A 22,729-nucleotide genomic window follows, 5' to 3' on the forward strand; every position below is an offset into this window, starting at 1 on the left:
GAGGCGTTGCCAATACCACAGATACCTTTATTGCTCCTTGCGCTCACACCCCAAGCCCATCTTCCCACTGTCCCATCCTCTACTACCCGAAAACTCAAACTCCCGGCATCCCACGCGGGGAAGGAACTACAACTCCCAGAGAGCTCTGAGCTCGAGCGGGCTCCGGAGAGTAGAAGCCGAAGAATTTTTCAAGGTTCGCGCGCTCGTTTGTTATTGGTTTTCAAGGAGGCGAGGCCACGGGAGGTCCGTGGCGGTGATTGGCCGGCAGTTCCTGCTGCTCAAGATCCCAGAGGAGGCGGCGGAGCCTGCGCAGTTCACGGTGCAGGGCGTCGTCTGTCACAGGACCCGTGAGGCGCAGGCGCGAGCTGCCCAAGGGCAGGATGAGGGGAGGATGGGAAGAGAAGCTTTCGAAGATGTCCCCTAGGAGACCGAAGAAGACGGAGTCAAACTCTGAAAATGGGCGTGGGGCAGGAGTGTTGGGGAGAGGCTCTGTCACGCCCGAAGGAAGGAAAAACTTCAACCCCCAGCAATTCCTGGGGCAGGATCCACTCAAACATGACTCGCGGGAGTCCCCAAGCGTCATGGGAGTTGTAGTTTCAGACAAAGAAAGGCCACCGTTGCCTGGGAAACGGGCGAGGCATTGGGTTCTTGGACCCGTGAGGAAGGAACGTCTGGGAACTTAGTTTTACGGATTCCTTAGAGTGGAGGGGGCTGGAACCCGAACTCCTGGGTGAGGAGGGTAGGTTGTCCGGGGAAGAGGTTGGGGGCCTGAAACCCTGGGGGAAAAAGGAGCTGGGGCTTGAACTCCTGTACCCTGGGGGAGGGGGCAGTTGGGGTTCATCACTTAAGTCTTGAGGGAGGAGAGGGTTAAGGGTCCAGAATCCTGGGTCAGAAGGAGGAAGGCGCTGGGGCTGTGGAATCCTGGGTCCTGAGAACCAAAAAAAAAAAAAAAAAAAAAAAAAGCTGACAGCCCCAGTGCCTCTGTCCCCATCTGTCCTCACCTGTGTCCACAGCATCTCGCTCTGCAGGGGGGGGGTCCCAGGCAGGTGGTGTCCCACGGCCAGGACCCAGCTGGTAGTGGCTGAGCAGATGGTGGAGCTGAGCAGGAGTCAGTGTGGGGTGGTCAGTTCGTAGGCTGCTCCATGAAGCCTGGTGGGAAGATCGGGTGAGAAATCTATGGTCATTATGGGTCAGCTGAGAAATCCTAAAATGGAAGGCCCTCCATAAAGGGCATGGATGTAGTGGGTAGACAGTGGTGTCTGTGCAATATCTTCCGGACACTGTGAGGCCAGGCTATCAACCAAAGGGATGGTGGGAAAGGGCACTTTACAAAAATGTTAATTGGGGGCGCCTGGGTGGCTCAGGTCGGACTTCGACTCAGGTCATGATCCCAGGGTCCTGGCATCGAGCCCCGCATTAGGCTGCCTGCTCGGGGGGGGGGGGGTCTGCTTCTCCCTCTTCTCCCTCTCCCACTCCCCCTGCTTGTGTTCCCTCTCGCTGTCTCTCTCTCTCTAATAAATAAATAAAATCTTTTTAAAAAGGGGCGCCTGGGTGGCTCAGTTGGTTAAGCGACTGCCTTCGGCTCAGGTCATGATCCCAGGGTCCTGGGATCGAGCCCTGCATCGGGCTCCCTGCTCGGCAGGAAGCCTGCTTCTCCCTCTCCCACTCCCCCTGCTTGTGTTCCCTCTCTCTCTGTCGCTCTCTCTGTCAATTAAATAAATAAAATCTTTAAAAAAAATCTTTTTAAAAATGTGATTTGCTTCAGCATAAATGAGGATGTAGGAGTTCGTGGGGGGGGGGTGGAAAAGAAACAAAATTGGCCATTAGTTTATTATTGAAGTTGATGATGTGTACCTAGGGCTTCATTACGGCACTGTGGCTATTTTTGGTATCTGAAAATTTCTACACTTAACTGAGATGACATCTGAATCATCTGTGGGATGAAAACCAGAGACTCTGGACCCGGGTTCAAAAATCCCAGCTTGACCACTCATTACCTTCTGGCAAGTCACTGCGCCTCACTTTTTTTTTTTAAGATTTTATTTATTTATTTGACAGAGAGACAGCTAGAGAGGGAACCCAGGGAGAGGGAGAGGGAGAAGCAGGCTTCCCGCTGAGCCGGCAGCCCGATGTGGGGCTCAATCCCAGGACTCCAGGATCATGACCCGAGCTGAAGGCAGACACTTAACAACTGAGCCACCCAGATGCCCCTGTGCCTCACCTTCTTCATCTGTCAATTGGGTGTGGGCGGGAATAGAACTAATAGGGTAGTTATGAGGATTCAATATGGCAAGATTGTAAAGACTTAGCACACTGCCTGGTGGTTATTAAACACTGTAGAAGTTTGATAAATATAAATAAACGAAATCAAGTAACTTATCCTACCTGATTTTCAGTCTCCTTGTCTGAAAAGAATTGTCAATTAATAACCTATTTCATGAGGCTTAGTCAACATTCAGTGAGAGTGCTAGACAGCATCGGGCATGTCATTTATGTTCAATGCATATTCTAACTATCACATTCCTTGGTCTCATAGCAGACTTTCTGAATCAGCATGTCTGAGGGTGGAGGCCTTGGAACCTATTATTAATAAGTCCCATGGGATTCAGATGCAGTTTGGACACTTGTGGCTGACTTCCTTCTAACTGTCAATGCATCACCCACAGTGTCAGAGCTGGGACCGGGGATAACATGAAGTCCAAGGGGAGGGTGCCTGGGTGGCTCAGTTGGTTAAGCGACTGCCTTCGGCTCAGGTCATGATCCTGGAGTCCCGGGATCGAGTCCCACGTCGGGCTCCCTGCTCAGCAGGGAGTCTGCTTCTCCCTCTGACCCTCCCCCCTCTCATGTGCTCTCTCTCTCTCTCTCATTCTCGCTCTCTCAAATAAATAAATAAATCTTGGAAAAAAAAAAACCCATGAAGTCCAAGGGGAGATCCAAGGGTGAGCTGAATACAGAGGATAGCTGAGTGGGGTCGAGGAGTCAGAGGTCAGGGATCAGGAGTCACCTTGAGCAGGGAAGTGCGGGGCACACAGAGCAGGTTCACAGCTATGGAGAGTTTCCGGAAGAATTCAGTGGCAATGTCACCCAGCCCAGCCCCCTGCAGCCAGTCCAAGACAAGGTCCAAGTTGGTTCGGATTTGGACAGCTCGGGACCATTGATAGAAAGGTCGGCCTTGACCTGTTGGGGGAAAGACATGAAGGGCAATGAGTGTGTGGACTCGGCCCTCCTGCCTCCCAGACCCTTCCTATCATTCAACTTGGGATCTGGAACTTGCTATCCAGAGTCCCTAAACATGAGGCCTGATCCTGGGGCACGCTGTCTGAATTGACATGGGTCTCAGAGGTTCCCATGCTTTCCTCCCTGTCCCTTCCCCAGTCCAACCCTCACCTCGTTCCATCAGCGAATTGAGAAGGGACGCATTGGAGAAGAAGAACAAGTAACCGAAAGTCTGAGACACGAGGTCCGGGTGCAGCTCACACTGGCTGGTCAGTTCCAGGGCCGCCTGGAACACGCCCAGTGTCGGTCTCAAGCCTGGAGGCATGGCCCCCAGCTCTGCTCCAGGCCCTGGCAGCTCTGCCCCAGCTGTGAAAGGGTTACTATCCAGGAGAGCAGGCAGCGTTGAATACAGAGTCTGAGAAGATACAGAGATGCAAACAAGTGATTGGACTACACCCCATGGAAGCTTCAGGGTGACAGAGCTTCTGGGAATTATAGTCCATTGTACCTGCGACACCCTAAAAGTTCTCTGTGAGCAAATCCCTATTTTCCAGATGGGTGTCTAGCATTCATCAGGCTGAGGACACCTCAAGTCTTAAGAAAACCTCCAGGAGTTTCCTGGGTATTTTACGACCACCTCGGTGCCTCATAGGACTTGTAGTTCTCAACAGAGACAGCTCACAGAGGACAAAGGATACTGAACAAAGAGCCCCCCCTTCAGTCAAAGAATTATTTATCCAGAGTTCCCGAAGGAAAGAAAAAAGAATGAAGAGTCAGGAAGTGGGAGTGGCATGGCAGTGAGCCAGTGGAAAGTGAGATCAGGCCAAGGACAGGAAATGAGGTCAGAGCTGAAGAAGAAATAAAGCCACACTTGTCAGGGATGGACAGGAAGCGAAGCCTTGGAGGAATGGGCTTCACCAATCAAGGCTGCTTAAGGAACAGAAAGAATTTCCCCAAAGATCCCCTTTGATGTTACAGATAGGGACTGAGGCCCACCAGAAGCCTGAAAACCTGTGAATTCCAAGAAGCCATCTTAAGGTCAAGGGTGGTGGGGGACTGGGGCAGAAAGCACTCCAGGGAGAAGATCTGTGGCTTGGAAAAGGGAATGAATTCAGAGCTGTAGGAAATGAAGTCAGCAAACACAGGAAGTGAGGTCGGATTCAAGAGGACCTTTCATTTAAATGACAGTGTCCGGCACTATTTGATCTCTGTCTCTCTCTCTCTCTGTCTCTACCCACCTATTAAATTTACCAGTGGACTTAGAAAACAGGAGCTTAAAAAAGTGAAAATGGTGATATAACCAGATAGTAAAGTTAGCCTGTCAAGAGGGGATCATTGCAGAGACAGGAAGAGAAGCCGGAAAGACAGGAAATGATGTAGGCTCAAACAGGAAGTGGTACCAGAACAGCAAAGTGCTGCGGTGAATGGGAAGTGATGTCAGAGAAGCAGGGAATCTCATAAGGTCAAATAGGAAGTAACATCGGAATGATGTGATGTAATTCAAACCGGAAGTGAGATTATGTCAAAACAGGAAGTAGGGGATGAGACCAACCTTGGTGAGGTAGTAGACAGACTGCTGGAAGGTACACATGATGACCTCGTCCAGGAGGGCCATGGCCTCATCACATAATTCCAAGTCATTGCAGAGCTGTGGGTCTGAGGACAGACCTGGGGGTGAGAGAGAGAACCAGAGGCTGACAGGCAGGAGCCCAAGTCCCCAAGTAGCAGAAATGACAGGGGGCTTAGACAGGTCTGGGCTTGGGTCAGAGCTCACCCTCCTGGTCAGCCTCCTTCTCCATCTCCAGCACTTTCTCCTGCACAAAGCTCAGCAGCTCCGTGGTGTTGGCCATCCACAGCATGAGTGGCCGCAGCTCTACGGACACAGCCTCGGGAGTCAAGGGCACCTCGGGGACTCCCTCTGGGTGGCTGGGGAAGGAGAAAAGGATCTGTGTCCTTTGCCCAAACCCCACTGTAGTGTCTAAACCCCGAGATCTGGGTCTAATTGGGGACTGAGACCAATCCTCATTTCACGGCTGGAAAAGTTGAGTGCCAAGGAAGAGCAGAAACCTGCACTAAGCCATGAATGCAGTGAATGAACCACCAGCTGCAAATCCCCACCCTGCATCCTTCTAGACCCTTCTCCCCGGAATTTCTCTTACTTCTCTGGCTGACGGTCTCCAATTTCCTTAATCTTTTCCTGTAGAACAGTAAGATCAGAGTCAAGGTGAGGAGGGTTGGGGAGAGGCCTATGAGTTATTACCCTGGTGTTTCTAGAAGCACCTTTTTGACAGAGACTCTCCCCACTCAAATGGACTCTAACCCTCAAACTTCAGAATGGTCTCTCCTCTTCTTACCTTTTAAAACACAAAGCCCTATGATTGTGAGTGGCCTATTGTCCTCAGGTCCGCTCAAATAGTTTCTTCTTACTGCCCCCCCCCCCAAAAAAAACACTTTCTTAAGCTTCTCTCTGATGAGCCCTAGCTCAGTGGGATGGAACCCTTAACCCCACTCTGGATGATTTCTCCCAGGCACTTCCATCTGTAAGTCAGACCAATTTGTTCTTCCTCAACTCCAGAAATGGTCTTGCCCACTACTGCTCAAAGCCCCCAGCCCAATGGGCTGCCGGCCTCACCTCCCACAATGATCTCTCCTGACTTCTCATCCAACGGGATCTCTCTCCCAATCTCTCGGAATGGTTTCTCCCATTATCCCATAAGTGCAAAGTTGGTACTTCACTGCCTTCTCTTCTAGCACCATGGATATGCATTCCGTGAGACCTCCTGCTTAATAGCCCAAACCCCTCCTGGAGCATCATGGAAGAGGTAGTTTGATCCCGCCCAACTACGGCTGGAAGGTGGAGAGGAGGGGTGGCTGGGGAAAGAACCTGCGGTGCCGACAGGGCTGGACGGTGGTGGGAGGCACTCACCCAGACAGCCTCCTTGATGAGACGGGCGAGGCGGCCCAGCAGGCGCGGCAGGTGGCCCAGCTCCAGTTCCCGGGCTGAATGCTGCACGCACAGCGCCAGCAGCGTGGCGGGCCCGAGCGGTGGCAGGTCGCCAGCACCTGCAGCCGCAGCGCGCACGATCTCGCCCAGCAGCGCCTCTTCCTCGCGCGGCCGGAAGCGCAGCACAGGCTCGCGGCCGTCCAAGTAGGCCGCCAGCGCCTCGCCCCGCTCCTGCAGGCCCCGGCCGCACAGGCGGCAAGAGAAGGCCCAGCCTGGACCCGGCGGGGTGGCCCCAGGGCGGGCGGGCAGCCAGGGCGGCCGCGCTGGCCCTGAGCCTCCAGTGCGGGGGTCCTTGTACATGAAGAGGAAGTGCTCGCCCAGCCCCAGCAGGTCGCCAGGGTGAAGCTCCGCCTCCCGCAGCAGGAGGCACCCGTTATGCGTGACTGGTGCACCCCGGGATGGGCGCACCATGGCCGGGGGCTCAGGGCCCGCACGCACGGTGCAGTGCCGCGGCAGGATGTCAGGGGCATTAAGAAAGGTGTCCACATATGGGGCCGGGGACCCACCACGGGCCGACGAGTTCCCGCCCCGGCCAAAGACATGCTGCTCCCGCGTCATCACATATACCACGAAGTCCTGGAGGGAAAGGGAAGATACAGGAGAGACACAGCTCCATGAGGAATGGATGCTTGCAACGAAGATCCTTTTGCCACAGTCGACTCTCCCATCAACTACCTCCGTTAGAATGAACACTTCCAAGGAGATCTACTGGGATGTCAAAGGACTCACCAATTACCTCCCCCCAAGCATGAGTGGACTTCTCTCTCTCTCTCTCTCTCTCTCTCTTTTTTCATGAGTGTACTTCTCAAAGGCACTTCCTGTGACGGACTGGCCCATAACACTCATCTTGAAGACCGACTGCTTATAAGGAAACCCCTTTCTTGACAGGGGCTCTAGAATTCTCCTCCCTCAAATTGTTGATGCTTTCCAGGAAACCTTTCTCCAGTAGACTCTCCCATCTTCTCATCTCCTCTGAATGGACCCTTATAAGGCTATCCCTTCCCACAGTGCACTCTCCCACAACATCCAGCTCAAAGAATAGGTGCTTCCAAGAACAACACACTCTCACTACTAAAATGGACTGTCCTGTTACCTTTACCCTCAAAGAATGGAACTTTCCAAGGAAATCTTTCTCTTAGGAACTCTCCCATTTCCCTACCCTTGGCCCCATTTGCCCAACATTCCACCCCCATGATGGAGACTACCAAAGACGTTTGTTTCCCCTTCCAATAATAGCTTCTCTGAATATTTCCAAAACAAGGGATAGATATCTTTAAAGAGATTCCCCCTTTGAACAAAGGTTTCTTCCATTTTCTCCACCCCATGAGTATGCACTCTGGGGAGACCCCCTTTCTACAAATGGACTCTCATTTTTCCCCACCCCAGGATGGACTCACTTCCAAGGAGACCTAATACTACAACAGACTCACCTACTACCCTCACTCCCAGGATAGAGGATTCCAAAGATACTCTCCTTTCCATCAATGGATGCTTTCAATATTCCCATCCCAACAAAGAAAATCTCCATGGAGATCTCCATATAGTAGCTGTTCTAGCAACCCCACCTTATAAATAAATGTTTTCAAGGAGACCCTCTTCTTATAATGGAGTGTCCCATTTCATCCACCAAATGAAGAGGTGCATTCCAGAAGATCCCTTCCTAAATGACTTTTCCATCTCCATCCTATAAAAATGGAAGAGCTCAGTCTGATCCCCTTCCTAAAATACACCCTCTGTTCTCTACTCATGTCTGAGAAAATAGTCATCCTGATATTCATGAATCCCCTTCCTACACTGCACTCTATTACCTATACCCCATGGATGGACATTTCCAAAGAGACCCCTTCCTACAATGGATTTGTTTATCTGCCTCTAGAAAATGGAACTTTCCAGTCTGACCACTTTCTGAAGCTAGAATCTCCTGTTTTCTATCCCTGTTTGAAGCAATGGAATGGTCCAAAGTACATGAGCCCCTTTTCTAAAACTGCTTAACCCAAGAAGGGATGCTTTCACAGTGCCCACAATGAACTCTCTCAAGTTATAGCCACTTGTGAATACATGAGTGCAGATAAATTCTATAAGAGATTCACCTCTTATTCCTGATCCCAAGGAAGGAAGACTTCCAATGAAACCTCTTTCTTAAAAAGGAATTTCCCCGTGAACCTCACTCAAAAGAATGGATGCTTCCAATGTCTCTCCCTCTTCCCAGAACAGACTCCCCTATACTCCCAGAACAGATCCTCCAATTTGACTACCTTCCCAAAATAGACCCTCCTATTCTCCAACCTTGTCTCAAGAAATGGGCTGTTATAATATATGCAAACTCCTCCCTATAATGAACTTGCCCCATCCCCTTGCCCCGACAAGGAGGAATAAATTCTTCCAAGCAAGCCCTTCTCTAAATAGTCTTCCTCTCTCACTCACATTCAAAGCCAGGCCACCTAACCCAATTGGATCACTCTATGACTGTGAAAATGGGACTATTCACTAAGTTTCACCAGTGGGCTTTCCCACTGATTCCCAGAAGTACCTGTTGAACTTGACTGTACCACTGTTACCCAAAGTTGAACATCATAAAAATGATTCCCCCAATCATCACATCACAAAAATGAGTATTTCCAATAATACATATGTTTCTATTGATGAAATAATTTCCTGCTAAGCCACTAATAATTTTCTACTAACTCCTAATCCTCTCTCCCCCTCTGCTCCCTAACACTCAAGCAAGTTCTATAGTCATCCGAATATATAAAATAGAAGTTATCAGTATCACCTACCCCCATCAAAAACAGTCAGATCGTTCCAGTGTAAACCAGAACATTTAAAGAGTGGATTAGTCCACTCCTTCTAAGAAAACACAGGCCTACCCAGAACAAGATCCCATGCATCCATCAAATTATCTTCTTCCCAAACAAGATAGACACTTCCATTACTCCTCATCAAGAAATAGACCCTTACAAGGAGATCCCTTTTCTACAATAGGCTCTCAACATTCCCCCCTTGACAAAGACAGTGCTTTCCCCCCAGTTTTGCATGAAATGAGCCATTCACTACTTGTTCTTCCAGCGAGATCTCAGCCATCAACTTTCCACCACTACCACCTCCCCCACCAATCCCCCATCCCTCATCTCTGACAATGACATCTCCTACCCTGGAACCTTGCTGGGACATACCTGAGACTACCAGGACCCAAGGAATTGTGGGAGTTGTAATTTTGTCTCCCTGCCACCGAAGGGTGGAGCATAGGTCTCTTCCAGTAGGACAGGTTGCGCGTACCTGGGCGTCCTGGTAGCCCTGGAGCAGCAGGAAGTAGGGACGGTTGCTGGGGGCCTGGATGAGGCATTGGGTCAACTGATCGAAGTCGCCAGGGTCCGCTGGTCCGATCTGGGCGTCTGCTGCCCCCGGGGCCATACTAAGTGCCTGCTGCCGGCGCTCCTGCTGCCGCCGCCGCCGCCCCTGCAGGCTGAGCTCCGACACGCTGCGCCGCAGGGACAGGTTTTCCGAGCGCTCTTTGCCCCCGGACCCAGCCGGGGGCCCTGACCCCGACCCCGGGCCGGGACTGGCCAGCGCTGCCCCGCCGGACGCCGCCCGGGTGCGGTTCTTCTGTGGCCGCCACGAGGGAGCACCCGTGCCTGCGGAGAGATACGGAGGGATGAGGCCGAGACTCGAAAGAGAGGCAGGCTTGGAGAGCTGGAGATTATAAAGAGACAAAGAATTGACTACAGAGAAGTGAGGCGGCTTCCCACATTTAGGTTTTTGCATATGCTGTTCCCTGTACCTGGAACACACTTTCTGCCTGACTCCTACCCACCTCGCAGTTTTCAGCTCAGAAATTCATTCTTTTAACTGTTTTTTGGGGGACACCTACTGCTGCACCATACTTCGGGCTTTGTCTGGACCCAGCAGAGCCCTGGCACATAGTGGGGATTAGTGGAAATGAGCTCAAGGAATGAACTGATGTGTTTCTCACTAGGCTGTAAAATCTAGGAGGGTGGGAACCTCACCTGTCATGTGCTCACTGTATTTCCCCATGGCCCTGAATAATGTGTGGCCCAGAGTGAGCACTCAACGAATGCTTTTTTTTGGGGGGGGGGAGACAGCGATGGTTATAATTGCCATTCTTTATTAGGCAACTACTATGTGCCAAGTCTTGTGCTAGAGCCCTGTTATACATGATCTCATTTCACCTTCACCTAGGGTTTTTGCTCAGTGTAACTGGCAAAGGACAGATTGGAATCCAAGCCAGAGTTCAAAGCTCATGAGTTTAACTACTACACCACTCTATTTCCCAAAGGGAGACTCGGAAACAGAAAAGCATTAGAAGGCTACCTGAGCGGCCCGTGGCCCTGAGCCAGGCCCCATCCCTGCCAGGCCCTGCTCCATACGCACTATTCCACCAAGGAATTCCATCACCTCCTGTTCCAGGCCCGGCCGTCTCCAAGACCAGTCCAGCGTGTAAGCACGACCTTCTTCGGCCTCTACAAATACTCTTCCTCTTCATTTCCCTTGAGCCACCCTCAAGTCTCCCATTCACACTCTGCGGCCAACCTAGGCCTAGGGCCACCTGCTCCAAGGCCAGCTCCCCTGAGGCTCCGCCCATCCTTAGGCCCCGATCAGGCAGACCATTTCTTCACTTGCCAAGTCCCTTCCCCTTATACGCTTAATCTACATAGGCCCGGTTCCTCACGAACCCCTTCAACCTATTGCTCAGAGAGGCCTCCTGCCACAGGGGCCAGCGCCACCACTCGACACCTCTGGCTCCGGGTTACTCTCTTCCGCAGGCCCCGCCCCAGCATCCCAGGCCCCGCCCATCGGCTCTGCAAAAACCTCTGGCCTGGCCCATCTTGACGAGCCGGGTCCTGCCCCAACCCCACTCTCCACTAGACACGGTGCTCTAGGTCCCTCCCAGGCCCCATCTCCCCCGCGCCCCCGCCTCCAGCCTACCACTGGTCCCTTCAGCCCCGCCCCAGCCCCGCCTCCCCGCAGGTCCTGCCTCCAGGGAAGGCCCCGCCCCGTCCGCAAAGCCCCGCCCCCAGCGTCCGCCGGCCCGCTCACCGTCGCTGTCCGCCGCCCCGAAGGCCTCCTGCTCCAGGCGGCGCGCCTCCTCGCGGCCGCGCAGCTCGAAACGCCGCGCCCAGCCGGGCCGCGCTCGCCACAGCTCCTGCACCAGCAGCGGCCGCTCCGAGTCGCCCAGCACGCGCAGGTGCTCCGCCCGCCACTCGCCGCTGCCCACACCGCCCGCCGCGGGCCGGCCCAGCGCGTCGCACAGCGCGAAGGCGTCCACGCAGCTGCTCTCGCCCGGGCTGCCGCCGGGGCTGCCCGCCAGCCCGTAGCGCTCCAGCGCCTCGGCCACCAGCTCGCGTGCCGTGGAGCGCGCAGTGGCCAGCACGCTCTTGTAGTTGGCGCCCGACGCCAGCCCGGCGCCGAATATCTTGAGGACCCCTGGGGGCGCCGTGGCGCGCGTGACCAGCGGGGGCTCGGGGGCCACGCCCGCCGCCAGCTCCGGCAGCTTCTTCTCGCTGGCCCAGCGCTGGGCGCCCCCCGGAGTCCCGGGGCCTCCCGCGCCGCCGGACCCCGTGGCCCCGGTCCCCGAGCCCCGAAAGAGCTGGGAGATGCGCTTGGCGCGACTCCCCGAGGCTCCCCCGGCCGCCTTGACCGCGCCCACTCGCCGCAGCTCCACGTGCGGCGGCGGCGGGGGCAGCGGCTCGCTACTGCGACTCCCCGTGTCCGAAGAAGACGACCTGGGAGCCCGCCGGGGAGTGGAGAGGCGGGAGAAAGACCCAGAAAGACAGGCAGAGAGGGGAGTAGATGGTAGAGAAGGAAGGAGGTGGGAAAGACCCAGATGGAGGGGACAGAGACCCAGGGAGGAAGAGATCGGGGACAGACACCCAGAGAGTGACAGAGACCCATTGAGAGGGGACAGAGAACCAGATAGAAAGGGCAACAAAAACCCGGAGAAAGAGAGGGACGGAGGCCCAGAGAAAGAGGGAGACGGGAGACAGAGACCCACAGAAGGGAGAGAGATGCGGGGGCGGGGGGGGGTGTACGACAGAGATGGAGTTGGGCAGGGGCCAGAGGCAAAGAGAGAGAGATAAATACATAAATAAAGGCGAGTCCCCCAGAAGGAAATTCCAAGAAGTAAGCAGGGAGGGGAGGAAGGAAGGTGAATCAAACCCCTGCCCCTGTGTCCCCATCTCCAGCCAGCCTAACCCCATCTCCAGACCCAGCACTCCCCACACTGGGCCTGAAAGCACTGTGGCCCACTGTCTCCTCCTGCCTGCTGGCTCACTTGCCCATTCAGGACAGGAACTGGAAGCCAATCCTTGGGGCCCCTGGCATTACCCAGTGCAGAGACTGGGTCATAAACGGGGACAAATGGGAAGCAGATGGTGCAGGGGCGGGAGTCTCAAGGGGGTGAGCACTCACTTAACAGAGGCAGCGCTGGGCCAGCGCCGCCCCAACTTGGCCAGCTGCTTCCTGGGAGAATTGATCCACAGGCCCACGGGGAGATGGAGCTTCCCGAAGCGGGGGCTTCCGCCCTCCTTCCGGTCACCAGATAGCATGGCCCTAAGGAAGGGTGGGTAAGACCCCAACTCCTGAGGCCCTGAGTGGTGGGGTTGGGATGGAGGGGGACTCCTCAGTCAGAGAGGGGGGCTGGGGCTCAGACTTCTGAGTCCAGAGTGGAGGAGAAGGATGGGAGCCTAGACTCCTGGGTGCTGGGATGGGAGGTGGCTGGGGACTGGCTCCCGGGGTCTGGACTTCTGGGTCCCTGGCTCTTACCCTGCTTCAGGTCCCAGCAGCACCCCGGGGCCCTGGCTCCGTTGGCCCTGGTTGGTTCCTGACCCTGCTGCTCCTGTTCAGCCTTTGCCTCTGCCCCAGCTCCCAGCACTGGGTGGGGGACAGGAAAAGGCGAGAGGAAACCCGGCAGGAAGAGCGGGGAGGGGGCGTCCTGTGAGGGGACTGGGCCTGGGGGAGGAGATCTGGGTAGGGCTGGCCTTTCCCTGCTCCTTGATTCTGGAATTACGTCTCAGCCGGTTGGGCCCTTCCAGGACTCCGGAGCCAGCTTCCCGGCCCCTCCTGCCAGACCTCTCCTCTGGGGAAACCAAAAATTAGGATCAGACCAGAGGAATGAGTCAGATATTTATTTAGACAACCAGATAAATCTTTATTTCGGCCCTGATGGTGTGTCTTTTTCCTTTGGAACCTGGGGCTGCTGCATGTCAGGCTCCTTCTTGCGGTGGAAACAGGACTTGATGGAATTGATCACCTTCTCAGGTCGAAAGCAAAGTATCCTGGGGGGAGGGTGGGGTGCAAATAGCGGAACCAGATTAGGTCCTAACTGAGTGAGGGACACCCCTCCCAGCCTCCCTATATTTGATCTAATTCTAGCAGTGACCCAAGCTTAGTCCACCTAGGTAAGGCCCACCCTGTTTTCTAAGCCCCATCCCCAACGGAAGTACAGCTCTCAGTATTTCCCTAGCTCCCAGACCCCCTCCTGCGTTAGGAAGTTGGAAATCCCGCCCCTTGCTCCAAGCCCTGCCTTCTTCAGTGGGCGGCTCACGCGGTCGTAAAGCCGATTATCAGCACCACAAAGCCCCAGATCAGCAGTCCTATCAGACGGCCTCTCAGCACGTTCTCAGACTTCGGACACGGCGTCGGCGTAGGCTGGATGCTTGAATTCCCCTGACCTGGGGCCTCCCCACCCTGGCTGATGTTTGACGGTAGCTCTTCAGAGATCCTTCTGGGCAGCACTGATAGAAGAGAGGGAAGGAGCAGTCCTGGGAGGGCATGAAGGTCCCGCCCTGGCCAAGGCAAGCCCGCTCCACTCCAGCCTGCCCCAAGACCCAGGCCTTGCAGGAGAGAATAACGCCGCTAAGTGCGTGAAGCCCTGCCACCGTGGCGGGAGGACCACACCCAGGGCACGAAGCCACACCCTCGTGGCCTGAAACCACACCCCAACAGAAAGTTAAGCCCCGCAGACCACGCCCCTGAAGCTGACTGCCTCCACCCCCAGGACCCTGAATCCCACACTACCGTCCAGTCCCCAGCACTAACCTTTGACTTCATATAAGATGATCGTGGCTGGGATGGATCGCACACTGTCCAAACTGCAGCGGTAGACACCTGCATCCTCTGCAGTCACCGCGGTCTTGATCAGGGTGGGATTTTTCCCCTTGTACAGCAAGGTCTCAGAATCTCTCCCCCAAACCTAGACCCAAGCTCAAGGGGTCACAGAGGCCTGAGGAATTCAGGGTTTGGGGTTGTACAGGGGTGAGATCATCACGGGCCTCATGGTGGGGGACACGGGAGTCCAGGGTGGACTGGTCAAGACATGGGGTCCCCGGGGATCAGTAGAAGCCAAACCTGGGTAGGTCATGGGTCATAGGGATTGTGGGTGCAAACCTGTGGATACAGGGATCAGGGGGCTCACACAAGCCTGATGGGCTTGGGGTTCAAGGGTTACAGGACTTAGAGGGCCCCACCCTGAAAAAGTTGTAATCGGTCAGGCCTTGAGAGAGTCGATGCCAGTTGAGCTCACAGTTCAGGATCAAGTCTTCCATTTCATGGACTATGACTGGGCGCACTGGGGATAGGGGATTACGGTGGGATGCTTCTTCAAAGTTCGGGCCCTTCCTCAACTCCCTCCCACTTGGTCTCGGCCCCGCCTTTTCTCTCCTGCCGGCTCCAGGCTCCGCCCTCTCTAGATTCAGTCTCTCCTCCGGCTCCGCCCCTTTCGCGCCGACCCCCAGCCCCGCCGGCCCCAGCTCTCTCACCCCCGCAATCAGAGCTCTTTCGACAAGTGTGAACCTGCTTCTGACAGGTATTGCACCAGATCAGACTCTGCAACATCATACCTGAAGGGGCAGGATCAACGCTGTATTCGCCCTGAGAGGCGAGGCTTAAAGGGGAGGGCAGGGTCAAGGACTGGGGCGGGGTCAGGGGCCCAATCCCTAGGAGGTCAGCCCAAGGGGCGGGGGTAGAAGGCAGCCCCGCAGGAAGAGGGATGGAACCAGGCTCGGTAAAGAGAGAAAAGCAAAGAGAGCAATATGACGCGCTCCCGAGTAAGTCCGCAGTGCAGAAGGAATGTGGAACCTCTCAGACGTGGAGAATGAAGAAACATCGAGAACCAAAGGGGGAGGAGAACGGCTGGGTATTAACGGGGCGACCATGAGGGATAGAGGACCAGCTCCCATAACCCGGACTCACCACATTTGTTGGGACAAAAAGCTGCCTCAGAAGAAAGAAAAAAAAAAAAGATTATCAGATTTCTAAGTTAAAGGAGTGAGAAAGGGCAAGGGAATAGGTTGGGGTTTGGGCTCTTGGGTTTGAGGGAGGAAGGACCCAGGTGCCTGGATCCCTGGGTCCAAGGGAGGGTGGAGCTGGGAGAGCTGAGGGGCTGGACGTGGAGAAGCAGGGGGCTGGGGTCAGGGACTCTGGGACTGTTGAAGAAAGGGGCTGTGGTCCCTGACGGACTCCCATCTTCCCTCACCCTCTTTTTGGAACTGAGCTGCAAAGCGGGCAAACATATCCTTTTGCAGGTGCAACATCCAGTACAGCTCCTTCACGAAAAGTTCACCTGGGAAGGAGCAGGGTGACACACAGTGCTTCCCCTCTCCCTCACTCCTGTACAGGAAGTCTGCTTCTGTCGGAAGAGCCTGGCATTCCACTTTGGGGTCTTCTCCCGGAGGGACAATGAAATTGACTGACCACTTAACATAATGCGGGCCACTGAGCTAAGGGACAGCTGGGACTGTTCTGATCTTCATTTTAGAAGCGACAAAGCTGCGAAATTCCTCACTCAAGGCCACACGGTTAGGAGATGGCAGAGCCGGAATCTGAACCTAGGCAGTTTGGCTCCAGAGCCACTACCAGACCAGTTGTCACCAACTATCACTTCTCCGGAAGATTCTGGAGCCCCTCCGCTGGCCCCTCTGTGCATTTACCTTTTACATTACTGTCTGTGATACGTTTCAAATCCTTCAGGAAACTCCAGGATGCCTTTTCCAGTGTGGGCTTATCTGGAGGGGTGGGAGGTGGGGATGCAGGGAGGGAGAGATAGAACTCCAGATTCCAAGCCTTACCGCCTCATTGGCTCGCCTATTCTTAGAAACTACAATAGTGCTTGGGTGGCTCAGTTGGTTGAAGGATTGCCTTTGGTTCAGGTCGTGATCCTGGAGTCCCGGAATCGAGTCCCGCGTCAGGCTCCCTGCTCGGCAGGGAGTCTGCTTCTCCCTCTTGACCCTCCTCCCTCTCATGCTCTGTCTCTATCATTCTCTCTCAATAAATAAATAAAAATCTTTAAAAAAAAAGAAACTACAATACCCATGAGACTACTGGGCAAGGATAGGCCTGGTAAAGGGACTGTCCGCCCGTTGCCTTCTGGGAGTTGTAGGGTTTTTTTTTTGTTTGTTTGTTTGTTTGTTTTGTTTTTTGTTTTGTTTTGGTTTGGTTTTTTTTTTACACAAACTTCCAGGCTAAGCGATGGGGAACACAGTATTTACTACCTTGGGTAAGGCCCAGAATCTGCATTCCAGCCTTCTACATTCCCGAACCCAGTAGACTCTGCCTCCAACCCTGCCCTCCCGGCCCCCGCCCCCCCACCCCCGGCCCCGCCCCCAGCAATCCTAGCCACAAACCCCTCCTTTGCCAGGACTCCACACTCTTCCCTGCCCTCACCGATAACCCCCATATAGGAATCCTCTTCAATTGGCAGGTCCTTGAAATCCGTCACGGTTTGTTTTACCCTTTGCATAAAGCTTTGGTGACGATCGGCCGCCAGATGGCCAGGCAGGTAATCCGTCTCCAAGGATTTTAGCGCCTCCACGACCTTTGTAGCACAGAGGATACAGCCCCGGGCAGGAAGCAGGCAGCCGGCCAGCGCCGCCACCAGGAGGGGAAGTTGCGGACCCATTGCGGCCAGAGCGCTCAGTCCGCACAGGGGGAGGGGGAAGGGGAAGGGGTCCTTTCGCCCCAAACGTTCACGCTAAGTGGAGAGAAACCCTTCCCCGAGACTTTGGGGGGCGCACACTTCTCGGTTAGGAAACCGAGGTGTCCGGAGACCCGATGCGCCCTCAACAGCCGCTGCCCGACCTTGACCTTGAATGTTGTACCCTCAAATAGCTAGGGTCCGCTGAAGAGCCGAATCCAGGCTGAGGGCTTTTAAAGAGGATGAGCAGGCCACGTCCTTCCACTCTGCTATTTTCCCACGACTAAAATTAAGGATTTTGTTGGGGGCGAGGGTGAGATCGGTCGCGTGATATGGAGAGCTTTCTGACTGGAGTCACAGTCACCGTTCGCCCCGGTCTGGGAGGAATTCCCACAGCTTCCCCCTTCTAGTTTCCCACATGCGGCCCCAACTCCCCAAAAGATACTCCCTGGGAGTTTTCTCGGCCCCGCCCACAAGCCCAACGCTGAGTCTGATTGGACCGCAACAAAGGAAGACTCCGCCTATCGTTCCATGATGTCACAAGAGGTGGCCGTCCTTTCAGACTAGAATTTTCCCAGCGTCTACCGAAAGGAAAGTTATCTTGTCCCCTCCGGCTTCTAAAGCCAAGGAAAGGGCTTCTGGGCTTCAGCTTCCTCCCGTCCCCGGATCCAGGCTTCCGGCTAGGTGCACGTGGCCTTTTGGGAAACTTGGAGTCGAGCCACGAAGATGAGGGAAGTGGCCCTTTCTAGCCCTAGGACTACGACTCCCAGGAGGCCCTGGGGCCTCTCCCTGGCCAGCCAGATGGCTATATGGGAAATGTAGTTCCAGAGTTACACACTTTGCTCATGCCCTCCACCTTCTCTCTCTAGCCCAAGAGGCTTGATGCCAAGGTTCAAGAGGAAAGAGGCCTAGAGCCAATACTGAGAAACTGGGTCTCTGCAGGTCCTGGAAGTTCTCTCCTTTTCTGCATCATTGAAAACAGGCCACCAGAAAAACAGGCAGCACTACTCACCCAACTCTGAGAACAAGAGGCTACCAGATCTGAACAGAACAATACCCCTAGACATGAATAATGAGTCCCTGGCAGTTCCAAACCTTTCCTCCTACACACACATACACACACACACACGACTCCAAAAAACCTGCAGACACAGGAGTTGGCGATGTGGACTTTTAATTCATACCTCCCTCTTCCCCACCTGGAGCAGCTGAATAGGGAATGATCCCTCAAAACTCCCTGAGAAGACTAAAAAACGGGTCTGCATTCTTCTGGGTAAACAGGAGATGCGATCAGAGTTGTCTGCAATAAAGCTAGCCACCACCTTCACCCGCGTCATAAAGCCTCAAGGCGTTCCTGAAATCTGAGTCCAGAATCCCATCCTCCTTGGCCAAACCCTGTGCTCCTTTCTGCCTGGGTTTGAGAACAGTCTGGAGTCTGAATATCCTCAGATTCTTTCAAACCCGAAGCCAGATTTAGTGGTTCTGTGAAATCGGGGGCAGACAGGGGTTGGCAAGGGACACAAGGCCAGCCGCTTTCTGTAAGCCCAAAGGAAACATTCCTGCCGGCTGAATTCCAGAAAATCAATCCCATCATCACCCCCCCACCCCCACCCACAGCCCTGCAGCAAAGGAGGAGACGTCTGTAATTGGGAGAGGCGACCTAACTCAGAGCCACCTTCTGGGGTGCTTGTCTTTGGCAGTTTTTGAGCTTAAAAAAAAAAAAGTGTTCCTACATTTCTGTAAAACTTTGCTCCAGAAGCTGCTGCAATTCGCAGCCATTCCCCTCCCCCACCTCCCATGTTTTCACCTATCTGCTCAAAAGAGAGTCTTGGTCTTTTTTTTTCCGGGGCTAAGAGGTTGGACAGATTTCGGGTCTGCTTGCAGCTACAGATAGTTTGTCTTCCACCAATCTTCCTGGCAGTGGTTGAGGCGTTGAGCTTCAGATTGTACCTTCCTGAGATTCTCCTGGAATTCCAGAACTCCATCCTCCCTGGAAGAGCCCTGCAGGATTCTTCACAGGCATTAGAATTGACCCTCTCTAGAATGGCTGCAGAAACACAGAAGGGGAGTTGGTAAGTGCTTGCTCTAGAATACCCACAAATTCCTTCAGTCCTGGAGATGAACCTCTCTTCTAGAAAAGACCAGGGACAACATCAGAAGGGGGAGTTGCCTGTACTTGGGGTGCAGCCATCCTTCTAGATGTACTCTGGATATGGGCTGGGAAGAGCAGGTAGGCATTGCCTTCTAGAACTGACATGAGCCTCTCTGGGCATTGCCAACCAACAGGGAAAGATCTTCTGCTGGTTCTAGAATGTCCAGACAGCTACAGAAAGCCCTCTTTTCTCTCCAAGCTGCCAGGCCTCTGGAGATGCATAAATGCTGGCCCAAGACTAATCAGCAATTCCAAAGTCTCCCTGCTGCTCAAGGCCCTGACAGCGACCGCAGTGCAGACAAGTCTGCATTAATGCCCACCCACTCGGGCAGGAAGGCGGCCTCGGGCTTAAAGATCTTAAGGAAGCTGGAGTTAGGCAGGGTGAAGTTGGCCAGGTAGACAGTGTCTCCACCAGCCAGGTAGGCAGCCCAGAAACCAAAGGTCCCAATGGTCATGATGGTGTGGTTGCACTGCGTGAGCAGTGCAAAGTCCTTCCCTGGCGAGCCCTCCTGCCCGTCGCCAGCAAAGATTACATCCCCCCGGGAGGCATCAATGTTCTCCCGACACCAGGCCATGCCGTTGCTGACGACCACAAAGATGGGGGCTTCGTGCCGGGCCCGGAACCAGTCCATAGCCTGCTGGAGGTAAGTGCGATCAGCCACCACACCCTTCCAGCGATGGGGCATGACTTGCAGGTAGTCCCCCCGGCGCACATGGACACCCACAAAGGTGCGAGGGCGGTCCCCCGTGCGGCCCAAGCGGAGCTGGCTCAGTAGACCCTGGGCCTCCTGCCGCAGGTGTTCATGCAAGGTGAACTCGCGGCGGATCTGGGCGCGGAGATGGTGGAAGAAGGTCCAGGAGCAGGGGAAGCCCCTGAGCTTCAGAAAGGCATCCTCCAAGTGGGCATAGTCCTCCGACATCCAGTCATGCAGCTGCAGCTCCCGCCATGGCGTGTGGCCGTCCACCTTGGGGGCCAGCACGGGCAGGGTGATGCGGAACACGGGGGCGAGGGTGGCGTGCATGGTGGGCAGGATGAACGCCTGGCGACCGTTGAGCTGGGCCAGGGCCAGCAGTGTGGCATACTGCCCCATCTGGTTACCGAAGCGGCCTTCTGGGTAGATGGTCCAGATTCCGGAGAGGGAGGCAGGGGGCTTAAGACAGGGAAAGGAGGTGTTGGGGGCCATCGGTGAGCCCGACAGACAGAAGATGGCCACGGGGGGTGTCAGGAGGCGGCGGTCTGGACACAGGGCAATCAGGTCTAGGCCACTGTGAAACAGGTCTTGGTGGATGTGGAGGAAGAAGACGGCTGAAAGAACACAGACTAGCAGGAAGGTCAGACAGAGCTGCCGTCGGCTGGGGGCCCACATGGCTGCACAGGAGGAAAGGAGGATTAGCAGGTGCTCAGAGCCCGAGGACGAATGTCAGGGAGCAGAGGATGGGCGGGAGGAGGGTACTAAGGATTCAGACTCCTGGGTCCCGAGGGAAGGGGAATCAGGGTCCTGGATCTGAGGGAGGAGAAGCAGGGGGCTTGGAATTTCAGGGGATGGGGATGGGAAATGGTGCTTTCCAAGACAGGGTCTAGGATCCAGCATCTCATCTCCACATCTTGGAATCTGGCTCCCCAGGCCCCGAAGGCCCACTGAAACTGGGCAATGTTCCACCAACTCCCTTCTCAGGTGTACCTGGGTGGTGGGGGTGGGGTGGGGAGGAGATGGGCAGCCTTCATTCACCATGGAGGCGACAGGAACAGACAGGCCAAGCAGAACAGGGGAGGCTGGGAATGGATGAGGGATCTTGGTTCCTGGAGGATCAGGAGTTGCGGGTGGGGTGGAGACTCCCGGGGTCCTAAGGGGCGAGAGGTTGGGGGTGCAGTTCCTGGGTCCCAGGCATCCGCTAGTCCCACTCACCTGAGCTCCTGGCGGATGGCAGATCTGCAGTCGGCTTGGCGGGGCTGGAGCGCGCGGTCCTCAAGTGCAGCCCACATCCGCCCGCCCCCGGAACCCCGAACTCCAGGTCCCAAAGCTCAGCAGCCTTCCCCTCCATGCCGCTTCTCTCGACTGGCTCCGAGGGCTCGGGGAAGAGAGAAAGGAGATGGGCGCGGTTCCGAGGCTCGCAGCCTCCGCCCCTCCGGGGCGAGGCAGGTAGGTCCGAGGCGGAGCCCCGCCCCCGTCCTGAGGCCCCAGGCTAGGGTGGTAGCCCCCGCCCCCTGCCCTCCCCAGACCCGGGACCCTGCGCCCAGCCCCCTCCTCCTCGGCCTCGGCCAGCCACAGGGCTCTCCAGGGCTGGCCTACCTGGCCTCCAGCAGCGGTATCCTTCGGTGGACGTGGACTTCTAGCGCCCAGACGCAATGCTGGACCCAGGTGTTCGGGTCCATCGATGTCTCCCCCTTCTCCGGCGCCCGGGCTCACAGTCTGCTCGGGGTACCTGGATGGTCGGAGCCCGGCCACTCCCCGGCCTCTAGGGAGGACCCGGACAGCAGGCCCGGGCGGGGAGGAAGATCCTCCGCCCTCTGCCTCGTCCTCCCGGTGGAGGTGAAGAACCTGTTAGCCAGGCTGCTCCTGGAGCGGATGCAAAACCTCCTCCAGCTCTCAGGGTTCCAGACGTGGGAGCCTCCGGCCGTGGGTGTCCCCGCGCCCAGCAAGGGCCTCTGATCCCCCAGGTCCGCGCAGCGCACCTGCAAATTCCAGAGTCGCGGCCCCCAGCCTCTCCTACAGACGGAGCGGTGGATCTGGCGCCTGACAGCTCCTTTCTAGACGGGCACCTCCCGGAGGCAGGCTCTCCCCCGGAGCCCAGGAAGGAGCAAGCGGGAGTGGAAGCCAGTTTATCTTCCCGGCCTCCTGGTTGGGGTTCAAAGGCTCCGCTCTGCAGCACACCTGAGGCTGTGCCCATCGTCAAGGTGGCCCTACCCACCCCCACCCTCACCCTGGCCAGAGCAGGGTGACCGTGGGCATTCAATAAATCAAACTCAGGAATTTGACGTCATTCTCCAGAGATTTGACCCTAAATGTCTCCAGACCCAGGAGTCCGGCCCCCAGGCCTCCCCTTCCTCAGACGGGGGACTTCCAACCCCAGCCCCCTCCTCAGACAGAGAAGTTCAGGCCTCTAGTGCCCTCCTCCCTCAGCCCCAGGTGGCCAGCCTCTGTACCTTTAGTTTCCAGGAAACTGCCCACCCCCCCATTCCCTTTGGGCTCTTGCCTCTCATTTCCCCCTCCAGAGCCTGGCTGGGCCACCAACGCCGAGTCAAGAGACTCACCCTCCTCCCTGCCCCACGCTATTTTGAGAGCACTTTTCTGGGCCTGGGGGTAGCTTCTCTGGTGAAAGAAACACCAAGATTGCATCAGGGAGGAGAGAGAGGCTGGACGTTTGGTGTAGGAGGAGCATCGGGGCTGGACTGGTGAGGTTGAGGTCAGGATGCCTCGGTCCCAGCAGA

At 55.6% G+C, this 22,729-nt stretch overlaps 3 protein-coding genes across 9 annotated transcripts; all 3 read right to left on the reverse strand.

Annotated features, from left to right (window-relative positions):
* Positions 1–11: 11 nt before the first annotated feature.
* On the reverse strand, positions 12–13,107 carry RASIP1 (Ras interacting protein 1). 3 transcript variants are annotated; one of them, XM_027619478.2, is made up of 12 exons: positions 13,001–13,107; positions 12,647–12,787; positions 11,276–11,961; positions 9,497–9,852; positions 6,143–6,796; positions 5,376–5,413; positions 4,991–5,142; positions 4,769–4,872; positions 3,388–3,631; positions 3,005–3,177; positions 1,002–1,149; positions 12–420 (listed from the first exon to the last, which is right to left on the reverse strand). In XM_027619478.2, the coding sequence occupies exons 2-12, from the start codon at positions 12,781–12,783 to the stop codon at positions 221–223; spliced, it is 2,892 nt and encodes a 963-aa protein (XP_027475279.1). In that variant the 5' UTR covers positions 12,784–12,787; positions 13,001–13,107; the 3' UTR covers positions 12–220. The 3 variants fall into 3 exon arrangements, with proteins under 3 accessions (XP_027475279.1, XP_027475278.1, XP_027475280.1); XM_027619477.2 differs by having other exon boundaries at positions 4,769–4,884; XM_027619479.2 differs by lacking the exons at positions 11,276–11,961; positions 12,647–12,787; positions 13,001–13,107 and adding an exon at positions 10,550–11,076 and having other exon boundaries at positions 4,769–4,884.
* A 251-nt stretch (positions 13,108–13,358) lies between these two features.
* On the reverse strand, positions 13,359–17,762 carry IZUMO1 (izumo sperm-egg fusion 1). Of its 3 annotated transcripts, none has more exons than XM_027618990.1 (9): positions 16,898–17,761; positions 16,165–16,239; positions 15,711–15,797; positions 15,428–15,448; positions 14,995–15,075; positions 14,704–14,804; positions 14,276–14,429; positions 13,782–13,971; positions 13,359–13,512 (listed from the first exon to the last, which is right to left on the reverse strand). In XM_027618990.1, the coding sequence occupies exons 1-9, from the start codon at positions 17,130–17,132 to the stop codon at positions 13,386–13,388; spliced, it is 1,071 nt and encodes a 356-aa protein (XP_027474791.1). In that variant the 5' UTR covers positions 17,133–17,761; the 3' UTR covers positions 13,359–13,385. The 3 variants fall into 3 exon arrangements, with proteins under 3 accessions (XP_027474791.1, XP_027474792.1, XP_027474793.1); XM_027618992.1 differs by having other exon boundaries at positions 13,379–13,512; positions 13,761–13,971; positions 16,898–17,762; XM_027618991.1 differs by lacking the exon at positions 15,711–15,797 and having other exon boundaries at positions 16,898–17,762.
* A 1,447-nt stretch (positions 17,763–19,209) lies between these two features.
* FUT1 (fucosyltransferase 1 (H blood group)) lies at positions 19,210–22,585 on the reverse strand. Of its 3 annotated transcripts, none has more exons than XM_027620338.2 (4): positions 22,553–22,585; positions 21,591–21,973; positions 21,207–21,369; positions 19,210–20,668 (listed from the first exon to the last, which is right to left on the reverse strand). In XM_027620338.2, the coding sequence occupies exons 3-4, from the start codon at positions 21,340–21,342 to the stop codon at positions 19,569–19,571; spliced, it is 1,236 nt and encodes a 411-aa protein (XP_027476139.1). In that variant the 5' UTR covers positions 21,343–21,369; positions 21,591–21,973; positions 22,553–22,585; the 3' UTR covers positions 19,210–19,568. The 3 variants fall into 3 exon arrangements, with proteins under 3 accessions (XP_027476139.1, XP_027476140.1, XP_027476141.1); XM_027620339.2 differs by lacking the exon at positions 22,553–22,585 and adding an exon at positions 21,974–22,003 and having other exon boundaries at positions 21,591–21,818; XM_027620340.2 differs by having other exon boundaries at positions 19,210–20,605; positions 21,591–22,574.
* Between the last annotated feature and the right edge of the window lie 144 nt (positions 22,586–22,729).

Source organism: Zalophus californianus, chromosome 17 (assembly GCF_009762305.2).
Source record: "Zalophus californianus isolate mZalCal1 chromosome 17, mZalCal1.pri.v2, whole genome shotgun sequence".
NCBI lineage: Eukaryota > Metazoa > Chordata > Mammalia > Carnivora > Otariidae > Zalophus > Zalophus californianus.